Here is a 26,929-nt window from a genome sequence, read left to right on the forward strand (position 1 = left end):
TCCCACCACTGAGGTCAGACTAACTGGTCTATAATTTCCTGCTTTCTCTCGCCCACCTTTCTTAAAAAGTGGTATAACATTAGCCACCCTCCAATCCTCAGGAACTGACCCCGAATCTATTGAACTCTGGAAAATAATCACCAACGCATCCACGATTTCCCGAGCCACCTCCTTCAGTACCCTGGGATGCAGACCATCAGGCCCCGGAGACTTATCAACCTTCAGACCTAACAGTCTCTCCAACACCAAATCCTGGCAAATATAAATTCCCTTAAGTTCAGGTCCTTCAGCCACTGTTACCTCAGGGAGATTGCTTGTGTCTTCCCCAGTGAACACAGATCTGAAGTATCCATTTAATTCCTCTGCCATTTCTTTGTTCCTAGTAATAGATTCCCCTGTTTCTGTCTTCAAGGGCCCAATTTTTGTCCTAACCATTTTTTTTCCTTGCACATACCTAAAAAAGCTTTTACTATCCTCCTTAATATCCTTGGCCAGTTTACCTTCGTACCTCATTTTTCCTCTGCGTATTTCCTTCTTAGTAATCCTCTGTTGCTCTTTAAAAGCTTCCCAGTCCTCAGTTTTCCCACTTATCTTAGCTATGTTATACTTTTTCTCTTTTAACTTTATATGTTTCTTTACTTCCCTCGTCAGCCACAGCCACCCATGCCTCCTCCTGGGATCTTTCTTCCTTTTAGGAATGAACTGATCCTGCAACTTCAGCATTATACACAGAAATATCCGCCATTGATCCTCCAAGGTCATCCCTGCTAAGGTATTGCACCATTGAACTTTGGCCAGCTCCTCCCTCATAGCTCCATAGTTCCCTTTATTCAACAGAAGTACTGTCACTTCCGACTGTACCCTCTCCGTCTCAAATTGCAGATTGAAGCTTATTGTATTATGGTCACTACTTCCCAATGGCTCCTTCACTTCGAGGTCTCTGACCAATTCTGGTTCGTTACACAATACCAGATTCAGAATTGCCTTCTCCCTGGTCGGCTCCAGCACCAGCTGCTCTAAGAATCCATCTCTGAGGCACTCCACAAAGTCTCTTTCTTGAGGCCCAATACCATCCTGATTCTCCCAGTCTACCTGCATGTTAAAATCCCCCATAACAACTGTAGTGACATCTTTGCGACAGGCCAATTTCAGCTCCTGATTTAACTTACATCCGACATCCAGACTACTGTTTGGGGGGCCTGTAGATGACTCCTAAGAGGGTCTTTTTACCCTTAGTATTTCGAAGCTCTATCCACACTGACTCTACATCCCCTGACTCTAGGTCCCCCCGCGCAAGGGACTGAATATCGTCCCTTACCAACAAGGCCACCCCACCCCCTCTGCCCGTCAGTCTGTCCTTACGATAGCACGTGTATCCTTGAATATTCATTTCCCAGGCCCTGTTCACCTGAAGCCACGCCTCAGTTATCCCCACAATATTGTATCTGCCAATTTCCAAAAGAGCCTCAAGCTCATTCATCTTATGTCCAATGCTTTGTGCATTCATGTATAGTATTTTTAATTTGTTACTGCTCTCACCCTTCCCATCAACCCTTATTTCACTCAATGTTACAGCATGATGCCTTTCCGAGTTTTCTGCCTCATTGATACAGTTGTCTTTCTTGACTTCTCTTGTTCTAACTTTCCCCTCAATTTCCTTTTTAAACATCCAGCTTGTCCCCTCCCCCCACTACTTATTCCTTGATTAGCTATGTTTTGTTCATCTCTTTTTTTCCTCCATACTGGGATATAATTTGATGAGGGTCACAAATTATTTTCTGAAATGTCTGCCACTCCATGTTTACTGTTGTTTTTTGCTAATCTATCTGCCTAGTTCACTTTAACTAACTCCATCCTCCTTCCATAGTAATTTTCTTAATTTAAGTTATACAAGTTGTTTCCAATCCAACTTTCTCATCCTTGAACTGAATATTAAATTCTATCATGTGATGTTCACTACTTCCTTGGGGGTTCTTTTATTTGGTGGTCATTTATTAAAACTGCTTGATTGCCCATCACCAGATCCAAGATAGTCTACTCCATCATTGGCTCTATGACGTATTGCTGTAGGAAACTATCCTTAATGCACTCTGATTTCATTGTCATAGCTATCCTTTCCAATTTTTACAACTGAATATTAAAGTCTCCATAATTATTACTTTATTCTTTTTACATGATTCCTGCTATTTATTTATTTATAGACTTGACTGCAGTGGCTACTATTGGGGCTCTGTACATCACTACCAATGTCTTCTTCCCCAGCTGTTTTTACCTCTGCCAAATTGACTCTACATCATGTGAGCTTAGATCATTTCTCACAACTGTCCTCATTTCATCTCTTATTAACAATGCTACCACATCACCTTTTTTATCCCTCCTGTCTTTCAGAAAATCCAAATATCCCTAAATATTAAATTCTCAATTTTGATTTCCTTGTAACCATGTTTAAGTCATGGATATGAGAAATATTCATTTATCTCGATTTGTACTGTCAGTTCATCTACCTTACTTCAAATGCTTTGTGCAATAAGCAAATCAGCCTGCAAGTTTTTTCTATGGTGCAGTATGGCATTTGCACATTTTTCCCTTTTATGTTTTGAGATCAATCAGCCCCATCTCTAACCTGCAGATTGAGCCTGTCCCATTGGAACAGCTTCCTCCTTTGTACCTATTGGACCATGACAACAGGATCTTTCCACTTCCACTCCAAGTTGCTCTGCAACCCAGTTGAGATATCCTGAACACAAGCACCAGGCACTAGGAGAAAATGAGGACTGCTGATACTGGAGAGTCAGATTCTAAAAGTGTAGCGCTGGAAAAGCACAGTGGGTCAGGCAACATCCGAGGAGCGGGAGAGTCGATGTTTCGGGCATAAGCCCTTCATCAGGAATGTGGAAGGGGAAGGGGGCTGAGAGACAAATAATGGGCTGGGGTGGGGTAGCGATGAAGATAGCTGGGAAGGCATCAGGTGGATGCAGGTTGGAAGTAATAGCGATAAATTGGTGGGGAGGGCAAAGCAGTTAGGTGTGAAGGAAGATTGACAGGTATATCAGTTCAAGAGGGCACTGCTGAGTTGGAGGGTTGGATCTGGGATGAGGTGGGGGGAGGGGAGATTTGGAAACTGATGAAGTCGGTGTTGATGCAGTGTGATTGTTAGGTCTTGAGGTGGAAGATGAGGCATTCTTCACGCCAACTCACAAAGCGGTTAAAGGAACATCTCTGGGATGCATGCACTAAACAACCCCACCGTCCTGTGGCCAGTCACTTCAATGCCTCCTCCCACTCCCTCAAGGACATGCAAGTCCTGGACCACCTCCACCGCTAAATCAAAGCAACCTGCCAACTGGAAGAACACCTCATCTTCCACCTCTGTGCAACTAAGCAGCATCAGCATTGACTTCACCAGTTTTCAAATCTCCCCTCTCCTCACCTCATCCCAGATCCAATCCCCCAAATCTGCACTGCCCTCTTTACTTGTCCATCCTCTTTTCCACCTATCTGCTCCTCTTTCCCCAGCGACCTATCACAATTACCTCCTACCTGCATCCACCTATCGCCATCCCACCAACCTTGCCCCAGCCCCATCCCCAGCCCCTATTTATCTCTTAGCCCACTTCCCCTCCACATTCTTGATGAAGGCCTGATACGTTGATTCTCCTGCTCCTCAGATGCTGCCTGATCTGCTATGCTTTTCCAGTGCCACGCTTTTCGACTGTACTTTCCCAGTGCCACACTTTTCGACCCAGGCAACAGAGCCTTCAGAACTCCTGATTCCTCAGAGAACAGTGTATATTTCCCTGACTTTACTTTCCCCCCAGCCCATTATTTGTCTCTCAGCCCCCTTCCCCTTCCACTTTCCTGATGAAGGGCTTTTGCCTAAAACATCGATTTCCCTGCTCCTCAGATGCTGCCTGAACTGCTTTTCCAGCACCACTCTAATCCAGAATCTGGTTTCCAGCATCTGCAGTCATTGTTTTTACCTAGTTGATTTCTTCCTTGATTGCAGCTTTCCCCATTTCTCCTTTCACCACACTCCCCTCATTTAACCCCTTGAATAGCTCCCTGTACCATAGTTTCATGGTCAGCCTGCTAATCCTGTGTACAGCCCCCACAGGGAGCAAGCATGTCAAACTTGTTGGACAAGCCCAAGGGCTGAGGCTTCTACACACTTCAGGCTCACTGCCTTTATTCCTGATGAAGGTCTTTTGCACGAAACGTCGATTTCGAAGCTTCTTGGATGCTGCCTGAACTGCTGTGCTCTTCCAGCACCACTAATCCAGCTTCTACAGCATTATGTCATGGATTGCTGTACTTGCCTCGCTCTAGTCACATCCTCCTGTCTCTGACTACTGACCAAATTTGAGGTAGTTAATCTAAGAGATGTGACTGTCTTCTGAAATAGGAGATAACCTGGTCGCTCGCTGATGTATCACAGTGTTTAAAGCTTGGACTCAAGCACAAGAATTCTGAGCTGGAGTTCCCCAAGCAACCAATACCTGCTTTACATGTGGTCACTGTGAACCACAATGGGTCCATCAGCTCCTACATCATGCAGTTGCAACACATCGCTTGACCCTGCATCTCTATTTTACTTACTTATTTGTTTATTTATTTTTAAATTTCCTACCGATCTTTTAGTTTTTAATCTGCAGAGTAGGTCTCGTATTTACCTTTAATCTGAAATTACCTTATAACGATAGGCATTAGTTGCTCGTTTGACTATCAATGAAATTACAGTTTTTCTGTGATGTCACTTTGTTTACTTACTGGCTCCCAAATCCTGACCTTCAGTTATCCTGTTAAAAGTCCTTGCAAACTACGAACCAGAGAAGCAAGCAAAAAGTACCTCTTTCCCTCTGCACCAAATTTCCACAGTGTTCCTACACTCACTTGGGATATGATCTCTCCTTTCTGATTGTGCAAAACTTACTAATTAGGATGTTGTTACAAAGAGAGATTGGATAGACTGGCATTGTTTTCCTTGGAGCAAAGGAGGTTGAAATGATTGAGATGTATGAAATTATGATGGGCTTAGATAGAATAGACACAAAGAAATGTCTCCTTTTGATGGAGGTATCAATGATTAAAGGCATAGATTTAAAGTATAGGGCAGAATGTTTAGAGGAGATGTGAGGAAACTCTTTCTTCACCCATAGGTGGTAGGAACTTAGAACCCAATGCCTGTAAGGGTCGGAGAGGTAGAAACCTACTCCAGAGTGATGCAGGACATTTGGAGGGAGTTATGTCCTTTCGAAAGGCATCTGAGCTCACTACCAGACAGTCCTCAGGGTGATCATTACATCTGGGCTCAAATATAGCAAAAGGGACAGTTTGAATCTTCTCTACCATTGAATAAGGTCATGTGTATTTGGAACACCAAATTCTTATCAATTCCCAATAGGCTTAGATTCCTGTTTTGTAAGGCAGTCTCTTTACCTCTGCTTGAAGAAAATTCAGTGAACATACCTCTCCCGCCTTCTGACGCAGATAGTTCCAAAGTTATATAGCCCTTGGAGAGAAAAATATTCTCCTCAACTCAGTTGTAGAAGATCAACTCTTGAATTTAAACAGTGCCCCTAGTTCTGGACTCTCCGACTAGAGAAGGAAAATTTTTGAAGTCCCCTTAGTGAAGAGTGTTCAGAGATCTTGTTTAGTTTTCAGTCACCCTTCACTTTTCTAAACTATAGTGGAAACAAGCCCTATCTATTCAACCTTTCCTCCTCAGACCACCTACTTATTCCATGTATCAATCTAGTAAACCTATTGTGAACCTCCTCCAACTCGTTCACATCCATCTTTTAATAAGGAGACCTAAACTACACATAGAGTCACAGAATTATTATGATGCAGAATGAGGCCTTTCAGCCCATCATGCCTGTACAGATTCTATGTCTAGTTTGGATTATCTTGTGCTGATCTCCTGCATTTCCCGATATCCCATGCCCTCTTAGGAATTCTGCATAATCCAAGATGGAGGACAGGAAAAATTTCTGGCTGTAAGTGGCTGCTCCTTTTTTTGAGCTATTTTAGGTGCAGGAGGTGATTTCCTCGAATTTCACGAGCAGCAATTACTGTTTTATATGCTGTTGCATTGTGTTGGAACTTTGGGAAAAAAAAGTCAAACAACAGTAGTTGTAAAAGGGAGAAGAGCAGACAAAGGAAGCACATGGTGGGGACAGTGCAGAAGAGAGAGAGAGAGAACCTGCACAGTTAATGCATTTGCTGTTTTTGAATTCATGTGTTGCTGGACATCGGAGTGCATCTGGGAAAATTAACAAACAGTGAATTTCACAACTAATCTTGGAGGAACCGGTTTGGGCGAAGTTCACAACACAGAATCAGATAAGTTAATTGTCGTTTTAAGTCTGTGCAAGAGAAAGGCTGTATTAGTGAGTACAGTGGGTTCTTTCTTGATTGTATGTTTTTGGAGATAAATCTCTTGATTAAACTTAAAATATAAGCCATAGCTCTTAATTTAAGCTGGTGCAGTGTTTTGTAGAGGAATAAGACGGTGTTATTTTCTGGTTCTGTAGATTGTGAAGGAGCAAAAATGGCCTTTGCAGTGATATGTACTTCTTGTCAGATGTGGGAGTTTAAAGAGAGTTTAAGGGGTACTGCAGATTATATCTGCCATAAATGCTGTTGGATGCGAATCTTATCAGATCGAGTGGATCGGTTGGAGAGAAAGATAGAAGCGATGAGGAATTTGCAACAGCAACAGTATGTGATGGATAGCAGTTATAGGAAGGGGGCAAAGTCTCAGATACAGTCACACAGATGGGTTAACTCCAGGAAGGGTAAGAGAGGTCGGCACTTAGGGCAGGAGTCTTTTGTGGATATATCCATTTCAAACAGGGGGTGATGGATTCTCAGGGGAATGTAGCACGAACAGCCAAGTTTCTGGTATTGAGACTGGCTCTAATGCAATGAGGGGTACGTCGGCTTTCAAGCGATCAATTGTGTTAGGGGATTCTGTAACCCGAGGTACAGACAGACGTTTCTGTGGCCAGCAGAGAAAAAGCAGAATGGTGTGTTGTTTACCTGGTGCCAGGATCAAGGATGTCTCAGAGAGGGTGCAGAATGTTCTCACAGGGGAGAGGGACCAGCAAGAGGTCATTGTCCACATTGGAACCAACGATATAGGAAGGGAAAATGTTGAGATTCTGAAGGGAGATTACAGAGAGTTAGGCAGAAATTTAAAAAGGAGGTCCTCAAGGGTAATAATATCTGGATCACTCCCAGTGCTTCGAGCTAGTGAAGGCAGGAATAGGAGGATAGATCAGATGAATGCTTGGCTGAGGAGCTGGTGTATGGGAGAAGGATTCACATTTTTGGATCATTGGAATCTCTTTTTGGGTAGAAGTGACCTGTACAAGAAGGACACATTGCACCTAAATTGGAAGGGGACTAATATACTGGCAGGGAAATTTGCTCGAACTGCTTGGGAGAATTTTAACTTAGTAAGGTGGGGGGGATGAGACCCAGGGAGATAGTGAGGAAAGAGATCAATCTGAGACTGGTACAGTTGACAACAGAAGTGAATCAAACAGTCAGGACAGGCAGGGACCAGGTAGAACTAATAAATTAAACTGCATTTGTTTCAATGCAAGGGGCCTAACAGGGAAGGCAGATGAACTCAGGGCATGGTTAGGAACATGGGACTTGGATATCATAGCAATTACAGAAACATGGTTCAGAGATGGGCAGGACTGACAGCTTAATGTTTCAGGATACAAATGCTACAGGAAGGATAGAAAGGGAGGCAAGAGAGGAGGGGGAGTGGTATTTTTGATAAGGGATAGCATTACAGCTGTGCTGAGGGAGGATATTCCCAGAAATACGTCCAGGGAAGTTATTTGGGTGGAACTGAGAAATAAGAAAGGGATGATCACCTTATTGGGATTGTATTATAGACCCCCTAATAGTCAGAGGGAAATTGAGAAACAAACTTGTAAGGAGATCTCAGCTATCTGTAATAATAATAGGGTAGTTATGGTCGGGGATTTTAACTTTCCAAACATCGACTGGGACTGCCATAGTGTTAAAGGTTTAGATGGAGAGGAATTTCTTAAGTGCGTACAAGAAAATTTTCTGATTCAGTATGTGGATGTACCTACAAAACTTGACCTATTCTTGGAAAATAAGGCAGGGCAGGTGACTGAGGTGTCAGTGGAGGAGCACTTTGGCGCTAGTGACCATAATTCTATTTGTTTTAAAATCGTGATGGAAAAGGATAGACCAGATCTAAAAGTTGAAGTTCTAAATTGGAGAAAGGCCAATTTTGACGGTATTAGGCAAGAACTTTCGAAAGCTGATTGGAGGCAGATATTTGCAGGTAAAGGGACGGCTGGAAAATGGGATGCCTTCAGAAATGAGCTAACAAGAATCCAGAGATAGTATATTCCTGTCTGGATGAAAGGAAAGGATGGTAGGTATAGGGAATGCTGGATGACTAAAGAAATTGAGGGTTTGGTTAAGAAAAAGAAGGAAGCATATGTCAGGTATAGACAGGATAGATCGATGAATCCTTAGAACAGTATAAAGGAAGTAGGAGTATACTTAAGAGGGAAATTAGGAGTGCAAAAAGGGGACATGGGATAGCGTTGGCAAATAGAATTAAGGGGAATCCAAAGGGGTTTTACAAATATATTAAGGACAAAAGGGTAACTAGGGAGAGAATAGGGCCCCTCAAAGATCAGCAAGACGGCCTTTGTGTGGAGCCACAGAAAATGGGAGAGATACTAAATGAATATTTTGCATCAGTATTTACTGTGGAAAAGGATATGGAAGATATAGATTGTAGGGAAATATTTGGTGACATCTTGCAAAATGTCCATATTACAGAGGAGTAAATGCTGGATGTCTTGAAACGGTTAAAGGTGGATAAATCCCCAGGACCTGATCAGGTGTACCTGAGAACTCTGTGGGAAGCTAGAAAGTGATTGCTGGGCCTCTTGCTGAGACATTTGTATCATCGATAGTCACAGATGAGGTGCCGGAAGATTGGAGGTCGGGAAACGTGGTGCCACTGTTTAAGAAGGGCGGTAAAGACAAACCAGGGAACTATAGACCAGTGAGCCTGACCTCGGTGGTGGGCAAGTTGTTGGAGGGAATCCTGAGGGACAGGATGTACATGTATTTGGAAAGGCAAGGACTGATTCGGGATAGTCAACATGGCTTTGTGCGTGGGAAATCATGTCTCAGAAACTTGATTGAGTTTTTTGAGGAAGTAACAAAGAGGATTGATGAGGGCAGAGCAGTAGATGTGATCTATATGGACTTCAGTAAGACGTTCAACAAGGTTCCCCATGGGAGTCTGATTAGCAAGGTTAGATCTCATGGAATACAGGGAGAACTAGCCATTTGGATACAGAAGTAGCTCAAAGGTAGAAGACAGAGGGTGGTGGTGGAGGGTTGTTTTTCAGACTGGAGGCCTGTGACCAGTGGAGTGCCACAAGGATCGGTGTTGGGTCCTCTACATTTTGTCATTTACATAAATAATTTGGATGCGAGCATAAGGGGTACAGTTAGTAAGTTTGCAGATGATACCAAAGTTGAAGGCGTAGTGGACAGCGAAGAGGGTTACCTCAGATTGCAACAGGATCTTGACCAGATGGGCCAATGGGCTGAGAAGTGGCAGATGGAGTTTAATTCAGATAAATGCGAGGTGCTGCATTTTGGGAAAGCAAATCTTAGCAGGACTTATACACTTAATGGTAAGGTCCTAGGGAGAGTTGCTGAACAAAGAGACCTTGGAGTGCAGGTTCATAGCTCCTTGAAAGTGGAGTCGCAGGTGAATAGGATAGTGAAGAAGATGTTTGGTATGCTTTCCTTTATTGGTCAGAATATTGAGTACAGGAGTTGGGAGGTCATGTTGCGGCTGTACAGGACATTGGTTAGGCCACTGTTGGAATATTGTATGCAGTTCTGGTCTCCTTCCTATCGGAAAGATGTTGTGAAACTTGAAAGGGTTCAGAATTACAAGGATGTTGCTAGGGTTGGAGGATTTGAGCTATAGGGAGTGTCTGAACAGGCTGGGGCTGTAGCGTCGGAGGCTGAGGGGTGACCTTATTGAGATTTACAAAATTATGAGGGCATGGATAGGATAAATAGACAAACTCTTTTCCCTGGGGTCGAGGAGTCCAGAACTAGAGGGCATAGGTTTAGGGTGAGAGGGGAAAGATATAAAAGAGACCTAAGGGGCAACTTTTTCATGCAGAGGGTGGTATGTGTATGGAATGAGCTGCCGGAGGATGTGGTGAAGGCTGGTACAATTGCAGCATTTAAGAGGCATTTGGATGGGTATATGAATAGGAAGGGTTTGGAGGGATATTGGCTGGGTGCTGGCAGGTGGGACTAGATTGGGTTGGGATATCTGGTTGGCATGGACAGGTTGGACCAAAGCGTCTATTTCCATGCTGTACATCTCTATGACTCTTGAATGCGTCAATTGAATCTGTCTCTTCTACATTTCCTGGCAGTGTATTCCTTACGCTAGCAACTTGCTGGGAGTGTGAACATGTTTTTTTCTTACATCATCCTTGCTTTGTTTGCACAATACGTTAAATCTATGCCCTGTCTTCCTTGTTTCTTTTATAAGGAGAAACAGCTTCACCTTAAGTATCCTGTCCAGCTCACTCATGATTTTGAAAATTGCTTTTTTTGTCCAGGGAGAACTGTCCCAACTTATATGATCTATCCTCATAATTGAAGTTTCTCATCCCTGGAACTATTCTAGTAAATCATACCTGCACTCTATTCAACCCATTTCTATCTTTCCTATGATGCTTTGCTCACAACTGTACGCAATATTCCAGCTGAGGTCTAACAAGAGACTTAAATAAATTCAACATCACTTCCATTCAAGATGTGGTCTCACCAATGCCCTGTGTGATGAATGTATTACATTATTCAATTTTTCTCACTTAATGAGTAGGGGAGTTCAAATGCAGAGGACATCATTTTAAGGTGAGAGGAGAAAAATTTAAACGGGATCTGAGGGGCAGGGGGTGAGTTGTATATGAATGAACTGCCTGAAAAAGTGGTAGAAACAAGCACAGTTGCAACATTTTGAAGATATTTGGATAGATACATGATTAAGAATAGTGTAGAGGGATGTGGGTCAAGTGCAGGCAAATGGCCTCATTGCGAAACTATGGGAAACTTGGTTAACACAGACAAGTTGGACCAAAGGATCTGTTTCCACGTAATATGACTCTATGACTCTATTCCAATAGATGTTTAATTATTTGCTGTAAATGGAGATGGGTGAGATACTAAGCAAATATTTTGTGTCAGTATTTACTGTGGAGAAGGATATGGAAGCTAAAGAACTTGGAGAAATAAGCAGTGATATCTTGAAAAGTGCCCATATAACAAAGGCAGAGGTACTGGACATGTTAAAGTGCATAAAACTGGATAAATCCCCAGGACTTGATTAGATGTATCCCAGAACTTTGTGCAAAGCTAGGGAAGTGATTGCTGGGCCCCTTGCTGAGATATTTGTCCCATCGATAACCAAGAGTGAAGTGCCAGAAGACTGGAGACTGGCTAATTGGGTACCATTACTTAAGAAAGTTGGTAAGGAAAAGCCAGGTAACTATAGACCAGATCAGATGGTTGATCAGATGGGCCGATGGATCTAGGAATGGCAGATGGAGTTTAATTTAGAAAAATGTGTGCTGTTGCATTTTGGTAAGGCAAATCAGGTCTAGAGTTCTACACTTAGTGGTAAGGTCCTGGGAAGTATTGCTGAAGAAAGAGAGCTTGGAGTGCGGATTCATAGGTCTTTGAAGTTGGAGTCACAGTTCGAGAGGGTGGTGAAAAAACGCAGTGTATGCTTGCCTTCATCGTTGATTGCATTTAGTATAGGTATTGGGAGGTTATGTTGTGGCTGTACAGTACATTAGTTACGCCACTTTTGGAATACTGCATTGATTGTGGACTCCCTGCTATAAGAAAGATATTGTTAAACTTGAAAGGGTTGAGAAAAGATTGCAAGGATGTTGCTGGGATTAGAGGGTTTGAGCTATAAGGAGAACCTGAATAGGCTGCGGATATTTTCCAGGGAGCATTAGAGGCTGAGGGATGATCTTATAGAGGTTTATAAAATCATGAGAGGCATGGATAGGGTGAATGGCTAAGGTCTTTTTTCCCAGGGTGGGGGAGTCCAAAACTAGAGGGCATAGGTTTAAGATAAGAGGGAAAAGATATAAAAGGGACCTAAGGGGTAACTTTTTCACACACAGTGTGGTGCTTGTATGGAATGAGCTGCCAGAGGAAGTTGTGGAGACTGGTACAATTACAACATTTAAAAGGCATCTGGATGGGCATATGAAAAGAAACGATTTAGAGGGATATGGGCCCAATGCTGGCAAGTGGGGCTAGATTAATTTAGGATATCTGGTTGACATGGACAAGTTGGACCAATGGGACTGTTTCCATGCTGTACAACTGTATGACTCTATTTAGACAATATCCAGAGTGGTGCTGGAAAAGCACAGCAGGTCAGACAGCATCCGAGGAGTAGGAAAATGGATGTTTCAGGCAAAAGCCCATTCTTCCTGATGAAGGGCTTTTGCCTGAAACATTGATTTTCCTGCTCCTCGGATGCTGACTGACCTGCTGTGCTTTTCCAGCATCACCTTAATCTTGACTTTTAATCTCCAGCATCTGCAGTACTCACTTTCGCCTAGACAACATCTAGAGGCATTCAAAAAGCAAAGTACTGCTGATCTGGAAATTTGAAACAAGCACACAGAATGCTACAGAAACTCAGCAGGTCTGGCATCTTCAGTGGAGAGAGAAATAGAATTAGCAGAAAAAGATTTCTGAAGAAGAGATATATTGGACAATGTTTCTCTCTCCACAAATACCGCCAGAACTACTGAGTTTGTCCAGCATTCTCTGTGTTTTCACCAGAAGTGTGCTACTGCCTTTGAGTAATGATGTACGCTCACTTTAGGCTGCATAACTGATACATGCAAATAAAAAATCTTTGACTTGGTGCCTTTCTGGATTAATTAATGAAATTCCAAAAATATTAAAACCAAGTGTTTAAGGTTTGGGTTCTAATTTATTATTTTTTAAAACAATCTTGAGAATGTCCTATATCGATTTTACCATTCTTTAAGATTTAGCTTTATGATATTCTTGTTGCACATGTTTAGTCTTTCATAAATCATCAGAGTGTGGATCAATAAGGAATAAGCGTGTTCCAGAAATCTTCATTTTTTCAGTGACCTGTCAATTCTGTAATTTTCTGTTTCTTAGAAGACTGTTGATGTCAGAAACGGCTCAACAGTTGATCTGAGAAAGCGGGCACCCTTTCTTGAGTTAAGAGTTTGTAGTTAAGGGTTTGTAGACTGGGACATTGGAGGATGGGTGTGTTTTTGGATCACATAGACAGGAACCAAAGATGTGCCAATGGTTTCTCATTTTCTCCCAGTCCATTGGGTACAAACTGATCCCATGCACTCAGCTGGGTATCTTTTAGAGGGCATGTGGGATGTGATTCTGACATAATTTTTTAGGCATGTCAATCATGTAAAATGTTTTAACTTATCTCAACACTTACTTGTTTCCGATATTAAGTCAAAGAGTTCTAGAGTCATAACAGCATGAAGTAGACCCTTCAGACCAAGTTGTCCATGCCAACCAAGTTTCCCAAACTAAACTAATCCCATTTGCTTGCGTTTGGTCCATATCCCTCTAACCTTCCCTCTTCATGTTTGATTGATTGATTTTGTGCTATATGTACTTAAGTACACTGAAAAGCTGTATTTATGAGTGGTACAGGCAGATCATAGCAAGTCAGGACATACAGATCAAAGGTTGAAAAAAAACTTGGACAGAAGCATGCAGATTACATCATACAGGAAGTGGGCTAGGCAAGATCAACATTAGCAATATCAGCATTTTTTGAAGTTAAGGAGTCCATTCTGATTCATCAGTCTAATAGGCAGGGTAGAAACTGTTTTTTGAACTTTCTGGTGCATGTGTTCAAGCTTCTGTATCTTCTACCTGATGGAAGAGGTTGTAGGAAAGCATTGCCAGGGTGCAATGGATCTTTGATGATACTGGCAGCTTTTCCGCGGCAACAAGCCATGTAAGTAGAGTTCACGGATGGAAGGTTGGCTTCTGTGATGGTCTGGTCTGTGCACACTACCTTCTGTAGTTTCTTGTGCTCCTGGGCAGAGCAGTTGCCATACTAGGCCATTATGCACTCAGACAGTATGCTTTCAGTGGTGCATCTGTAAAAGTTGGCGAGGCACCTTGTGAACATGACAAATTTCCTGAGCTGCCTGGTGAAGAAGAGGCATTGTTATGCCTTCTTGACCGACGCATCGATGTGGGAAGTCCAGCACAGATTGTACCTGTATGAATGTCTTTTAACTGTTGTAACTGTACCTGCATCTACCATTTCCTCTGGCAGTTCATTCTGCATACGAGCTACCCTCTGTATGAAAAAGCTGCCCCTCAGGTCCCTTTAAAATGTTTCTCCTCTAACCTTAAAAATATGCCTTGTGGTTTGAAATCTCCCACCCTAGGAGATTTAATTTACTATTTACACCCTTTACTATTCACCTTATCTATCCCCCTCATAATTTTATAAACCTCTGTAAGGTGACCCCTTAACCTCCTATGCTCAGTTAAAAAAGTCCCAGTCTATTGAGGTTTTCCTCATGACTCAAACTCTCCAGTCCTGGCAACATCCTGGTAAATCATTTCTGAACCCTCTCCAATTTAATAATGTTCTTCCTATAGAATGGTGACCTGAACTGTACACAATACGCAAAAAAGTGGCCTAACCAACGTCCTGTACAACCTCAGTACGACGTCCCAAATCCTGTAGTCATTGGTTTGAGCAATGGAAGCAATCATGCTAAATACCTTCTTAACCACCCTATCTACCTTAGATGTAACTTTCAAAGAACTATGTACCTGAACCCCTAGGTCTCTATGTTCAACAACACTATCCAGGTCCCTACCAATAATTATATAAGTTCTGTGTTTGTTTGTATTACCAAAATGCAGTACCTCATATTATCCAAATTTAACTCCATCTGCGACTCCTCAGTCCATTGACCATATTGATCAAGATCCCTTTGTAATCTTAGAAAACCCTCTTGACTGTCGACCATACCACTTTACTTTGGTATCATCCGCAAACTTACGAACCATGCCTCCTAAATTCACATTGAAATCATTTATATAGATGACAAACAACAGTGGACGTAGTACTGATCCCTGCGAAGCACCACTGATCACAGGCCTCCAGTCTGAAAAACAACTCTCTGCCACACCCTCTGTCTCCTACTGTCAAGCCAGTTTTGTTTCCAGTTCACTCGCTCTCCTTGAATCCTTTTTTAAATCTAAATTTACTAATTAGTCTACCATGCGGAATCTTGTCAAATACTTTACTACAGTCCATGTAGACAACATCTACTGCTCTGCCCTCTTCAAAAAACTCAATCAAGTCTGTGACATGATTTCCCTCACTCAAAGCCATGCTTACTGTCCCTAATCAGTACCTGTCTCTCTAAATCCATTTAAATCCTATCTCTCAGAATCTCCTCTAACAGTTTACTCACCACTGATGTCAGACTCACAGATCTACAGTTCCTCGGCTTCTCCTTACAGCCTTTCTTAAATTAAGGCACAACATTAGCCACCCTCACGTCGTCCGGTACCTCACTCATGGCTGTAGATGATACAGCTCAGCGAGCAAACCTACATCCAGAAGAATTAGGAAAGGTTAAAGGTTATTCCAGTCAATACATTAGTATTCTGAACATTTCTCAGGCTCCAGTTTTTGATACATTGCATTTAACAATTGCATATATTTGCCCTGTAGCATATATCTGTAACTCTTATAACATGATACTAGCATTTGGTGTTTCCAGAAGCTTCCATTTTAAAATTGCATGTGAAGATATCTGATGAATTATTTATTATTCTTTATTATCCTTTTTATGTCTGTATTGTACTTATCCAGTCCAAATAACACCAACTCATCAAAACATGTACAATGATACCTATTGTGAGTACCACCTAAACGAGTGTGTTTCAGTTCTTGACAAGGCCTTGAATCAAATGTGGTTGCAAGAGCCAAATGCCAGAAGTGAGGATGGAAAAGTAAGAATGCATGCTTTTAACATAAAAGTAACATTAGATTACAATAGCAGTCAGACCCTTCAGAATTACAATGGTTAATGGGAGTTAAGGAGAAAACGCTGCAACAGCTGGACGCACACAGGGAGATGGATGTGGTTGTTGGGCATCAGACATAAAGCCTTAGGACACGGTCACTTTTCATTTTTCAGGCAAGTGTCCTTAACTCAGTCATCTTCAGCTGCTTTATCTTCCTACTTTTCTGGGTAAGGAGTTGAGCTATTCACTGCTAATGTTACACCTTGCAGCACCTTTGACAAATCCTTCAATAAAATGATCCGTGCCCAGCCTATATCACTTTTTGATGACAAGTGCCAAACAATTTAGGGTGGCACGGTGGCTCGGTGGTTAGCACTGCTGTCTCACAGCACCAGGGTCCCAGGCTCGATTCCAGCCTTGGGTGACTGTCTGTGTGGAGTTTGCACATTCTCCCCGTGTCTGTGTGGGTTTCCTCCAGGTACTCCAGTTTCCTCCCACAATCCAAAGATGTGCAGGTCAGGTGAATTGGCCATGCTAAATTGCCCACTACTGTTAGTGTTAGGAGGGAAATGGTTCTGAGTGGGTTACTCTTCGGAGGGACGGTGTGGACTGGTTGGGTCGAAGGGCCTGTTTCCACACTGTAAGTAATCTAATCTAATCTAAAAAAAATCATAATACATGAATGGTAATGACAATCTCCAACAATAAAAGGCTCATCCACCTAATACTGACCTTAAGAGGTACCAGCATTAAATGAGACTTCAATATGTCTATATTCTTGGGATCACTATTGACCAGAGGCTTAATTCAGTTAACCACTAAATAAACACAGCAAAGGCTGAAATAAGTACAAATTTTCTGACTCCGTCAGATACATTTTAGTATCCACCAAGCTGAAATTCACTGGCTGGATGGGTACTATTCAGTAGTTGATATTTTAGATTAGCTTCCCTACACTGTGAAAACAAGCCCTTCTGCCCAACCAGTCCACATTCACCCTCCGAAGAGTAACCCACCCAGACCCATTGCTCTCTGACTAATGCACCTAACACTATGGGCAACTTAGCACAGCCAATTCACCTGACCTGCACATCTTTGTACTGGACTAACAACCTAGTTAACATGAATTCAACATGGCAATGTGATAATGTGAAAATTAAAAGGTTCTGAAGTCACAAAGCCCATAACAGTAAAAGTGACCATAAAACCGACTGGATTATCATTAAAACACACATGTTCATTTACACCTTATTATGGAAGGAAAGTTGCCATCCCACTCTTAGCCCATGTACGTCTCTATACCAGCACAAACGTGCCACATTTTAACCAGTCACTTCATGTGTAAGGCAGATCTTTGCAGAAATCGCACTCAGTACCTAATTGTCTATTATCATCCAGACTCTATTACCTCAAAAACTTGTTAATTTCATAAGTGTTGTGGTACAAATAAGCACTGAGATGGCTTTCTCAGTTGGACATAGCATGTAACATTTTATATTTATTTTTGATTTACAACTGCATAACACTACTAATCTTAATGTTTTGGTCGGTACTGTAGGTCATCTTTTCCTAACTTAACAGATAACTTAATATCAAAGATTGATTAAATGCTTATATTTTATAACTGTAACATAGGAAAGAAGGAAGGGGAACAAAGTTAAGGATTTGATTTTGTGGTTGTACAAACAGCCAGTAAACACCTTTAAATTTCTTTTCGTTTTGTATTCTTATCATGAAGAAGTGATGATGCATTCACAAGTATAACTCAAATATGTACCGCTGCAAAAAATGTATAGGTATGGGGAAGACAAAACAAAATCATCTGAATGATTTGTTTCTCATTCTAAATAATTTTTCAAACTTCAGAAGATGAAAATTTTAAATCTTGTAAGTTAACTATATATAAAAGTGCAATATTTGTAAAATAGCTGAATATTTTTATTTGTTTTTATTGTAAATGCATTATACTCTTGCCCTGCCAGCCCTTCCGGTACTTTTCAAACAAGTTCTTCAGAACAAAGAAGCTGATGAAGGTAGCACCACCACTCTACGCTGTGAGCTTACTAAGCCTAATACTCCTGTAGAGTGGAGAAAGGGGACAATGGTGCTTCATCCCAGTGACAAGTTTGAAATAAAACAAATGGGTTCTATTGCTGAACTGTCAATCTGCAATCTGAAACAAGGAGATGCTGGAGAATATGTGTGTGATTCGGGTGACCAACAGACCACAGCTTCGCTTAAAGTGAAAGGTATGGAAAAATATTTTTATAATAATAATAATAATTTATTCAGAGTACACAAAGAGATCACTTCACCTTTCTGTCACCTTGCTTTAATTTTTAACAAGCAGATTTATGAGTTTGTGTTCCATTTAAATGTATTTGTAATTTTTTCAGGGTTTGCTTGCCTCCACTGTCTAATTTCCAAAGTTTCCCAGATATCTGATATGCATTCATAAAAGAAACCTTCAACACTTCTTTAATGCTATTTAAATTCCTACTCATTACTATTTTTGTTGCCTGTTGAAACCGAATTCATTTTTACTGTTCTTGTGTTAAATCGTTGTCTACAAGTGTAGATTTGCCTGAAATGAGTCATTTTTAACGCCAAACAGATGCCAGGCTATGTCTTGAATATACATGTGCAACTCCACACTGGAACTGCACATTTACGTGAAACTGGCATTAGTCCTATTCATTAGATCTAATGCCAGTTTCAGGCTCCTTTGCAAAATTTATCTTTACTTGACCACAGCATGCACCTTACATACCGTGGTTGGTTTCTTCAGGGTCAAAGCAGTCAAACTAACAATCCTTAAATGGAAGCTCTGGAGACTGAAAAGTTTGACTTGTTTTTCTTACTTTGGAGGCAGGAGGAGTAGAAGGGCCCTTACCAGATTTACAACAAAACAACTGTCTGCTGCCAGTGACCACTAACTCACCTGCTGAATTATTCCCTTTTGTGTAGACATGCCTACTGACTTACAGTAGCTCCTGGTTTAGCCGCATCTTTATTTTCCAGTTTTTACTCTTGTGTTCAAAACCCTCCATGGCCTTACCTCTTTCTTCTGCCTTTATGCCTTCTTACAATCAATATTCCCTTTAAAATGTATTTTTGGTGCAATTCCCTTTAAAATGCTTTCCCACAGCCACAGAAACACAGTATTTATCAAGCAACAAGACCTGTCTGGAACTCACAGACATTTATAGAACAGAAAGATGCCATTAGCACATCATGTACAAACCAGTCAATGAAAACCTGATGATACAAATCCTATTTTTCAGCTCTTGGTCCATAGCTCTCGAGGCAATGCAAGTGAATATCTAATTACTGCTTAAATGTTACAAGAATCTTTTACAGACAATGAGTTCCGTACTCCAACCACCCTATGGGTAAAAACAATTCTCCTCAGTTCTGTCTTTTATCTCTTACCTTACATTTATATCCCCTTGTTATAGACCTATTTACTAATGGGAAAAGTTCCCTCCTATTCATCTTATCCATGCCCCTCATAATCTTAAATGCCTATAACAGGTCCCCTCTCGATCTTTGCTGCTCCAAGGAAAACAACCCCAGCCTTTTCTGACTTTACTCAGAGCTCACATCTTCCAGTCCACATATCATCTTGGTAAATTTCGTCTGCACCCTCTAGTGCAATCACTTCCTTCCTATAACGTATCAGAGTTGCACCCAGCGCTCCAGTTGTGGTGTCACCCACATTTTATGCACTTCCAGCATAACCTTCCTTCTCATATCCTGCACCTTAGCTAATAAGGATAAATGTGCCTTCTTAACTACCTTTTCTGCCTGCCCTGCTATTTTCAGCGATTTGTGGATATGCACACTGAGGTCCCTCTGAATTTCAGTACTTTGTGGATTCGACCATTCATCCTTTTCAGCTTTCCCCAGGTAATTTATCTCAGACTTTCTGGGTGAATTCCATTTGCCACTGTTCTGCCCAGCTGACCAGTCCATTGGTGTCCTCCTGAAGTTTACGGCTATCTGCCTTATTATTTACCACTCCACCAATTTTATGAAATCTATGAACTTCTTGTCTGTAGACCCTATAGTAGGTTAGATTTACTAATGTACGACACGAACAGTAAGTTAATAAATACAAAAAACAGCATTTGCTGGAAATCTGAATCAAAACCAGGAAGTGCGAGAGAAACTTAGCAGGTCTGGCAGCATCTGTAAAGATAAACAATAGACAATAGGCAATAGGTGTAGGAGTAGGCCACTCTGCCCTTCAAGCCTGCACCACCATTCAATATGATCATGGCTGATCATCCTTAATCAGTATCCTGTTCCTGCCTAATCTCCATAACCCTTGATTCCACTATCCTTGAGAGCTCTATCCAACTCTTTCTTAAATAAATCCAGAGACTGGGCCTCCACTGCCCTCTGGGACGGAGCATTCCACACAGCCACCACTCTCTGGGTGGAAATGTTTCTCCTCATCTCTCTCCTAAATGGTATACCCGTATTTTTAAGCTGTGTCCTCTGGTTCGGCACTCACCCAACAGCGGAAACATGTTTCCTGCCTCCAGAGTGTCCAATCCTTTAATAATCTTATATGTCTCAATCAGATCCCCTCTCAGTCTTCTAAACTCGAGGGTATACAAGCCCAGTCGCTCCAGTCTTTCAGCGTAAGGTAGTCCCGCCATTCCAGGAATTGACCTCGTGAACCTAAGCTGCACTCCCTCAATAGCCAGAATGTCTTTCCTCAAATTTGGAGACCAGAACTGCACACAGTACTCCAGGTGTGGTCTCACCAGGGTCCTGTACAGCTGCAGAAGAACCCCTTTGCTTCTATACTCAATCCCTCTTGTTATGAAGGCCAGCATATTATTAGCCTTCTTCACTACCTGCTGTACCTGCATGCTTACCTTCTTGTCTGGTGTATATTTTGTGTTTGAAGACCTTCCAAAAGAACTGACGATAACTGGGAAAGGGTGATATTTATGCTGATGATAGCGTGGGGGACAGAGTTCAGAGAGAGAAAAAAAAGAAGAGGTAAACCAGGAGAGCTGATGATAAGCTGAGACAGTGATAAATACTAGGTAGGCTGCCAACAAGGAAGTATACAGATAAGAATGCTTTATTTTTAGTGATCCGAAAACTATCCTGTAGAATGGAGGAGCAGGGGCTTAGTTGTTACAGTGCTAGGGTGTTCATTGTTGATGTTGTGACGATGTTAGTGGTAGTCTTTGGTACTACCAGTCTTTGTTCCTCTTTGGTCTGATGTAGGGGAATTCCTCCCAAGAAGATGGTGGCTCAGTCCCTTGAACCTGTCATCCTCTGTCTCCCACCAGTCCCTGTTGATATTTATCTTGGGGCTGGCAATCTGTGCTGTGTCCATCACGTGTCTAAACCCACTCGGCCAATGTTCACAGGAAGTTACTCATGATGCCAAGATAACCAGTGTCCTCTTTCCCACCTCCATTTGAAGGTAAAATTTCATTCCAGAAAGCAAACATTTCTTATTCTCCCAAACATAATAGGATAATGCGGGGCCCGATAAATACTTTGTTTATGTTTGTACAAGGCTAGTTATCACTAATATAGTTAAATGAAATCTCATGTTACATCAGAAAAAGTATGGAATATGAAAATAATTCTTTTTCAAAGGGGACTCCGATTTTCAACAAGCAGGGGATTTCAGTATTTCATCACCAAGATTGGTACAGCAGCCCTAGTACTGGCAGAATTGACCTAGTGCATATCTGCATTTGCAGCAGGTGATGAGAGAACTAATAAGAGGGAAGAGAGTACTTAACCTCATCTTCAGTACTATACCTGTCACAGGCACCTGTTTAATACAGTATTGGTAGAAATGGTCACCACACTGTCTTTGTGTAGACAAAGGCCCGTCTTCTCATTGAGAGTATCATCGATCATGTTGTGTGGCAGTACCACCATGTTAGGTGATTGAAAAAATCTGGGGCAACTCCAAAACTAGAAACTGTGAGATGCTGTGGGTGGCAGCTGCAGAATTAAAATAAAACATAATATGCAGGCTCAGGGCCAATTATATACCCATACACCATTACAATCAAGCTGTTTCAATCCTTGTTCTGTGAAGAATGCAAAAGAGCATTCTAGGAATATCACCAAGGTGGTAAAAACAATGACTGCAGATGCTGGAAACCAGATTCTGGATTAGTGGTGCTGGAAGAGCACAGCAGTTCAGGCAGCATCCAAGGAGCAGCGAAATTGACGTTTCGGGCAAAAGCCCTTCATCAGGAATGTAAGTGCAAACCTAGCTAACCTACAACACATAACTGCTTATGCACTAAACAGCAAAAGCAACATGAGGTAGAGCTAAGAGATTCTGCAACCAATAGATCAGATCTAAGGTCTTCAGTTCTGCCCATCCAGTTATGAATGTCGGAGGAGGAGGCTTCACAAACATTCTCATCCTTAATAATGGGGGAGCCCAATATGTTAGTGCATAAGACAAGACTGAAGCACTTTCACCAATTTCCAGCCAGAATTACAGAGTGGTTGATCCATCTCAGTTACCTCCAGAGATCACCAATATCACAGCTGCCAGACTTCAGCCAACTTGATTTACTCCACATGATATCAAGCATTAGCTGAAACATTGGACACCTGAAAGGTGAAGAGCCCTGACAATATTCCAGCAATAGCATGGAAGACTTTGCTATAGAACACTGCCTGCCCCGGCCAGTCTGTTCCAGTATAGCTACAACACTGTCATTTACTCGATGGTGTGGAACTTTGCTGAGGAATGTTTTGTACATAATAAATAGGCCAAATCCAACCTGACCAACCACCCATCAGCCTCCTCTTGCTCATCAGTAAAGTAATGGAAGATATCATCAGTAGCACTTGCTAAGTAATAACCTGCTCACTGATTTTAGATCAGAGTGGTGCTGGAAAAGCACAGCAGGTTAGGCAGCATCCGAGGAACAGGAAAATCGACGTCTTGGGCAAAAGCCCTTCATCAGGAAGCCTCCATGGTGCAGAGATAAATGGGGGGGGGGGAGAGAAGGTAGCAAAGAGTACAGTAGGTGAATGGGGGTGGGGAGGGAGGTTATAGGTCAGAGGGGAGGGTGGAGCGGATAGGTGTGGAAGGGAGATTGGCAGGTAGGACAGGTCATGAGGACAGTGCTGAGCTGGGAGGTTGGAACTGAGGTAAGGTGGGGGGAGGGGAAATGAGGAAACTGATAAAGTCCACATTAAGGCCCTGGGGTTGAAGTGTTCCGAGGTGGAAGATGAGGCATTCTTTCTCCAGGCATTGGGTGGTGAGGGAGCGGCGGTGGAGGAGGCCTAGGACCTGCAAGTCCTTGGCAGAGTGGGAGGGGGAGTTGGAATGTTTGGCCACAGTGCGGTGGGGTTGATTGGTGCCGGTGTTCTGGAGATGTTCCCTAAAGTGCTCTACGAGGAGGCGTCCATTCTCCCCATTGTAGAGAGACCGCATTGGGAGCAATAGATACAATAAATGACATTGATGGATGTGCAGATGAAACTTTGATGAACATGGAAGCTCCTTTGGGGCCTTGGATGGTGGCGAGGGAGGAGGTGTGGGTGCAGGTTTTGCAATTCCTGTGGTGGCAGGGGAGGGTGCCAGGACGGGAGGGTGGTTTGTTGGGGGGCGTGGACCTGACCAGGAAGTCACGTAGGGAACGGTCTTTGAGGAAAGCGGAAAGAGGTGGGGAGGGGAATATATCTCTGGTGGTGGGGTCCATTTGGAGGTGGCAGAATTGTCGGCGGATGATATGGTTAATGCGAAGGTTAGTAGGGTGGAAAGTGAGGACCAGGGGGATTCTGTCCTTGTTATGGTTGGAGGGGGGGGTTTGAGGGCGGAGGTGTGGGATTTGGATGAGATATGTTGGAGGGCATCTTCAACCACATGAGAAGGGAAATTGCGATCTCTAAAGAAGGAGGCCATTTGGTGTGTTCTGTGGTGGAACTGCTCCTCCTGGGAGCAGATACGGCGGAGCGGAGGACTTGGAAATACGGGATGGCATTTTTGCAGGAGGTAGGTTGGGAAGAGGTGCAATCCAGGTAGCTGTGGGAGTCGGTGAGTTTGTAAAAAATGTCAGTGTCAAGTCGGTCATCAACCTGCTCAATGATGCCCAGTTTGGGTGCCGTCAGGATCATTCAGCTCCTGACTTCAATACAGCCTTGATTTAAACGTGGATGAGACCTGAATTACAGATGTGAACTGGTAGCGACTGTCCTTGACGTCATGCTGCATTTGACCGACTGTGGCTTCAAGAAGTTGTAGCTAAACTGGAGGCATGGAAATTGGGGGATAACTCTTTGCTGATTGGAATCAAACCTAATGCAAAGGAAGATGGTTGTAGTTGTTGGAGGTCAATCATCTCAGCTCCAGAAGATCTCAAAGATAAGTTCCTCAGGCTATATATTTTCTAGATTAGTGGTGCTGGAAGAGCACAGCAGTTCAGGCAGCATCCAAGGAGCTTCGAAATCGACATTTTGGGCAAAAGCCCTTCATCAGGAATAAATATATATTTTCTAACCAACCTGTTCAGAGATATCACAACACACCTAAAGTTCTAGGCCCAACCACCTTCATCTGCTTCATAAATAAGCACCCTTCAAAGATAAGTTGAAAAGTTCTCTGATGATTGCACAGTGTTTTGCACCAATTGTGACTCCTTAGATACTGAAACAGTCAATACCAAGATCTGAAAAATGTGGTGCTGGAAAAACACAACAGGCCAGGCAGCATCCGAGGAGCAGGAGAATCGACGTTTCGGGTATAAGCCCTTCTTCCATGCCCAAAACGTCGATTCTCCTGCTCCTCGGATGCTGCCTGGCCTGCTGTGTTTTTCCAGCACCACATTTTTCAACTCTGGTACTCCAGCATCTGCACTCCTCACTTTCTCCCAGTACCAAGACCTGTACAATATCTAGGCTTGGGCTGACAATGACAAGTAACATTTACTGCAGAGAAGTGCCAGGAAATGATGTAAAGACAATATCTTGACGTAAGTTTGCTCACTGAGCTGCAAGGTTCGTTTTCAGACATTTCATCATCATTACTAGGTAACATCATCAGTGAGCCAACAGTGAAGTGCTGGTGTTATGTCCTACTTTCTATTTATGTGTTTAGGTTTCCTTGGGTTGGTGATGTAATTTCCTGTTCTTTTTCTCAGATGGTGGTAGATGGAGTCCAAGTCAATGTTTTTGTTGATAGAGTTCCGGTTTTAATGCCATGCTTCTAGGAATTCTTGTGCGTGTCTCTGTTTGACTTGTGCTAGGATGGATGTGTTGTCCCAGTCGAAGTGGTGTCCTTCTTCATCTGTATGTTAGGATGTGATAGTGATAGTGGTCATGTCTTTTTGTGACTAGTTAATGTTCATGTATCCTAGTGGCTAGTTTTCTGCCTGTTTGTCCAATGTAGTGTTTGTGACAGTCCTTGCACGGTATTTTGTAAATGACACTAGTTTTGCTTGTTGTCTGTATAAGTTCATTAGCTGCTGTTTTAGTGTATTAGTGGATTTATGGGCATCTAGGAATAGTAATTTGTTGTTTTCTTCCTCTTTTGTGAATTTTATGCCAGTAAGGATATTATTGATGGTCTTGAACATCAACAAACTGCCATTCCTAGATGTCACAGTAGACCAAACAGTCAATGGAGAACTCCAAGCCAATGCCTACCACAAAACAACACATACAGACCAAATACTGAACTACAGAAGCAATCATCCCAACACCCACTAACAAAGCTGCATTATAACATTATTTCAACGAGCCACCACACACTGCAGCAAAGAGGAACAATGAAGAGCAGAGGAAAATCACCTAGACAGCATATTCAAAAATAATGGGTACCCACTGAACATAATCCGCTGACTTCTCAGCAACAGATCCAGACAAGCAGACAAATCTTGCCCTGAAACCCTAACCACTCTCCTCTACATCAAAGACATCTCGGAAATGACTGCCAGATTACTCAGACTTCTTGGCATCATGGTAGCCCACAAATCCACCAGCACACTTAAACAGCAGTTAATGAACTTAAAAGACCCTATACAGACAACAAGCAATACGAACATCATTTACAAAATACCTTGCAAGAAGTGTAAAAAAACACCACATTGGACAAACAGGCAGAAAACTAGGCAACAGGATACATGAACATTAACTAGCCACAAAAAGACATGACCGACTATCACTAGTATCCTTCCATACAGATGAGGAAGGACACCACTTTGACTGGGACAACACATCCATCCTAGGACAAACCAAACAGAGATACGCACGAGAATTTCTAGAAGCATGGCATTCCTTCTGGAACTCTATCAACAAACACATCGATTTGGACTCCATCTACTACCCTCTGAGAAAAAGAACAGGAAATGACATCAACACAGGAAATGGCATCACCAAACCAAGGAAACCTAAACACATAAACAGAAGCAGACATAACACCAGACTTCACCGGAGGCTCATTGATGATGTTACCTAGTATAGTGACGAAACATCTGAAAATGAACCTTCCTGCTCAGTGGGCAAACGTACATCCAGAACCTCAACCTGAGTTACAAATCTTCTCAGACCTCTATGAAGACCATATCTTTTTGTTTTTCTGTAGTTTTGATTGTGGACTGAAATGAGAAACAACTGTTTGAAAAACAAAGGAGTACACAACGTATCACCATGCTTTCTAAAACTGATACTGTAAGCAGTGTTTACATTGCTGTTTGTTCAACTAGTCAGGGAGGATACTATAGATGAGCAGGAGCTAGGATGCTGGTACAGCCTTCACAGATTTCAT

The 26,929-nt window shown here is 42.4% G+C and overlaps 1 protein-coding gene across 4 annotated transcripts in view; it reads left to right on the forward strand.

Moving 5' to 3' along the window:
* The window catches only part of obscnb (obscurin, cytoskeletal calmodulin and titin-interacting RhoGEF b), a 799,195-nt gene that overhangs the window by 279,132 nt on the left and 493,134 nt on the right, over positions 1–26,929 (forward strand). For all 4 annotated transcript variants that reach the window (XR_015757277.1, XM_087987576.1, XM_087987577.1 and 1 more), the window contains exon 33: positions 18,135–18,401. Coding sequence is in view for 3 of the 4 variants with exons in the window: in XM_087987576.1 (XP_087843702.1) it covers positions 18,135–18,401 (267 nt within the window). In the remaining variant the exon portion in view is untranslated. The remainder of the gene's footprint in view (positions 1–18,134; positions 18,402–26,929) is intronic.

This window comes from Chiloscyllium plagiosum, unplaced genomic scaffold (assembly GCF_037043375.1).
Source record: "Chiloscyllium plagiosum isolate Xiang-an unplaced genomic scaffold, Cpla_swu_hap1 HiC_scaffold_5, whole genome shotgun sequence".
Taxonomy (NCBI): Eukaryota; Metazoa; Chordata; class Chondrichthyes; order Orectolobiformes; family Hemiscylliidae; genus Chiloscyllium; species Chiloscyllium plagiosum.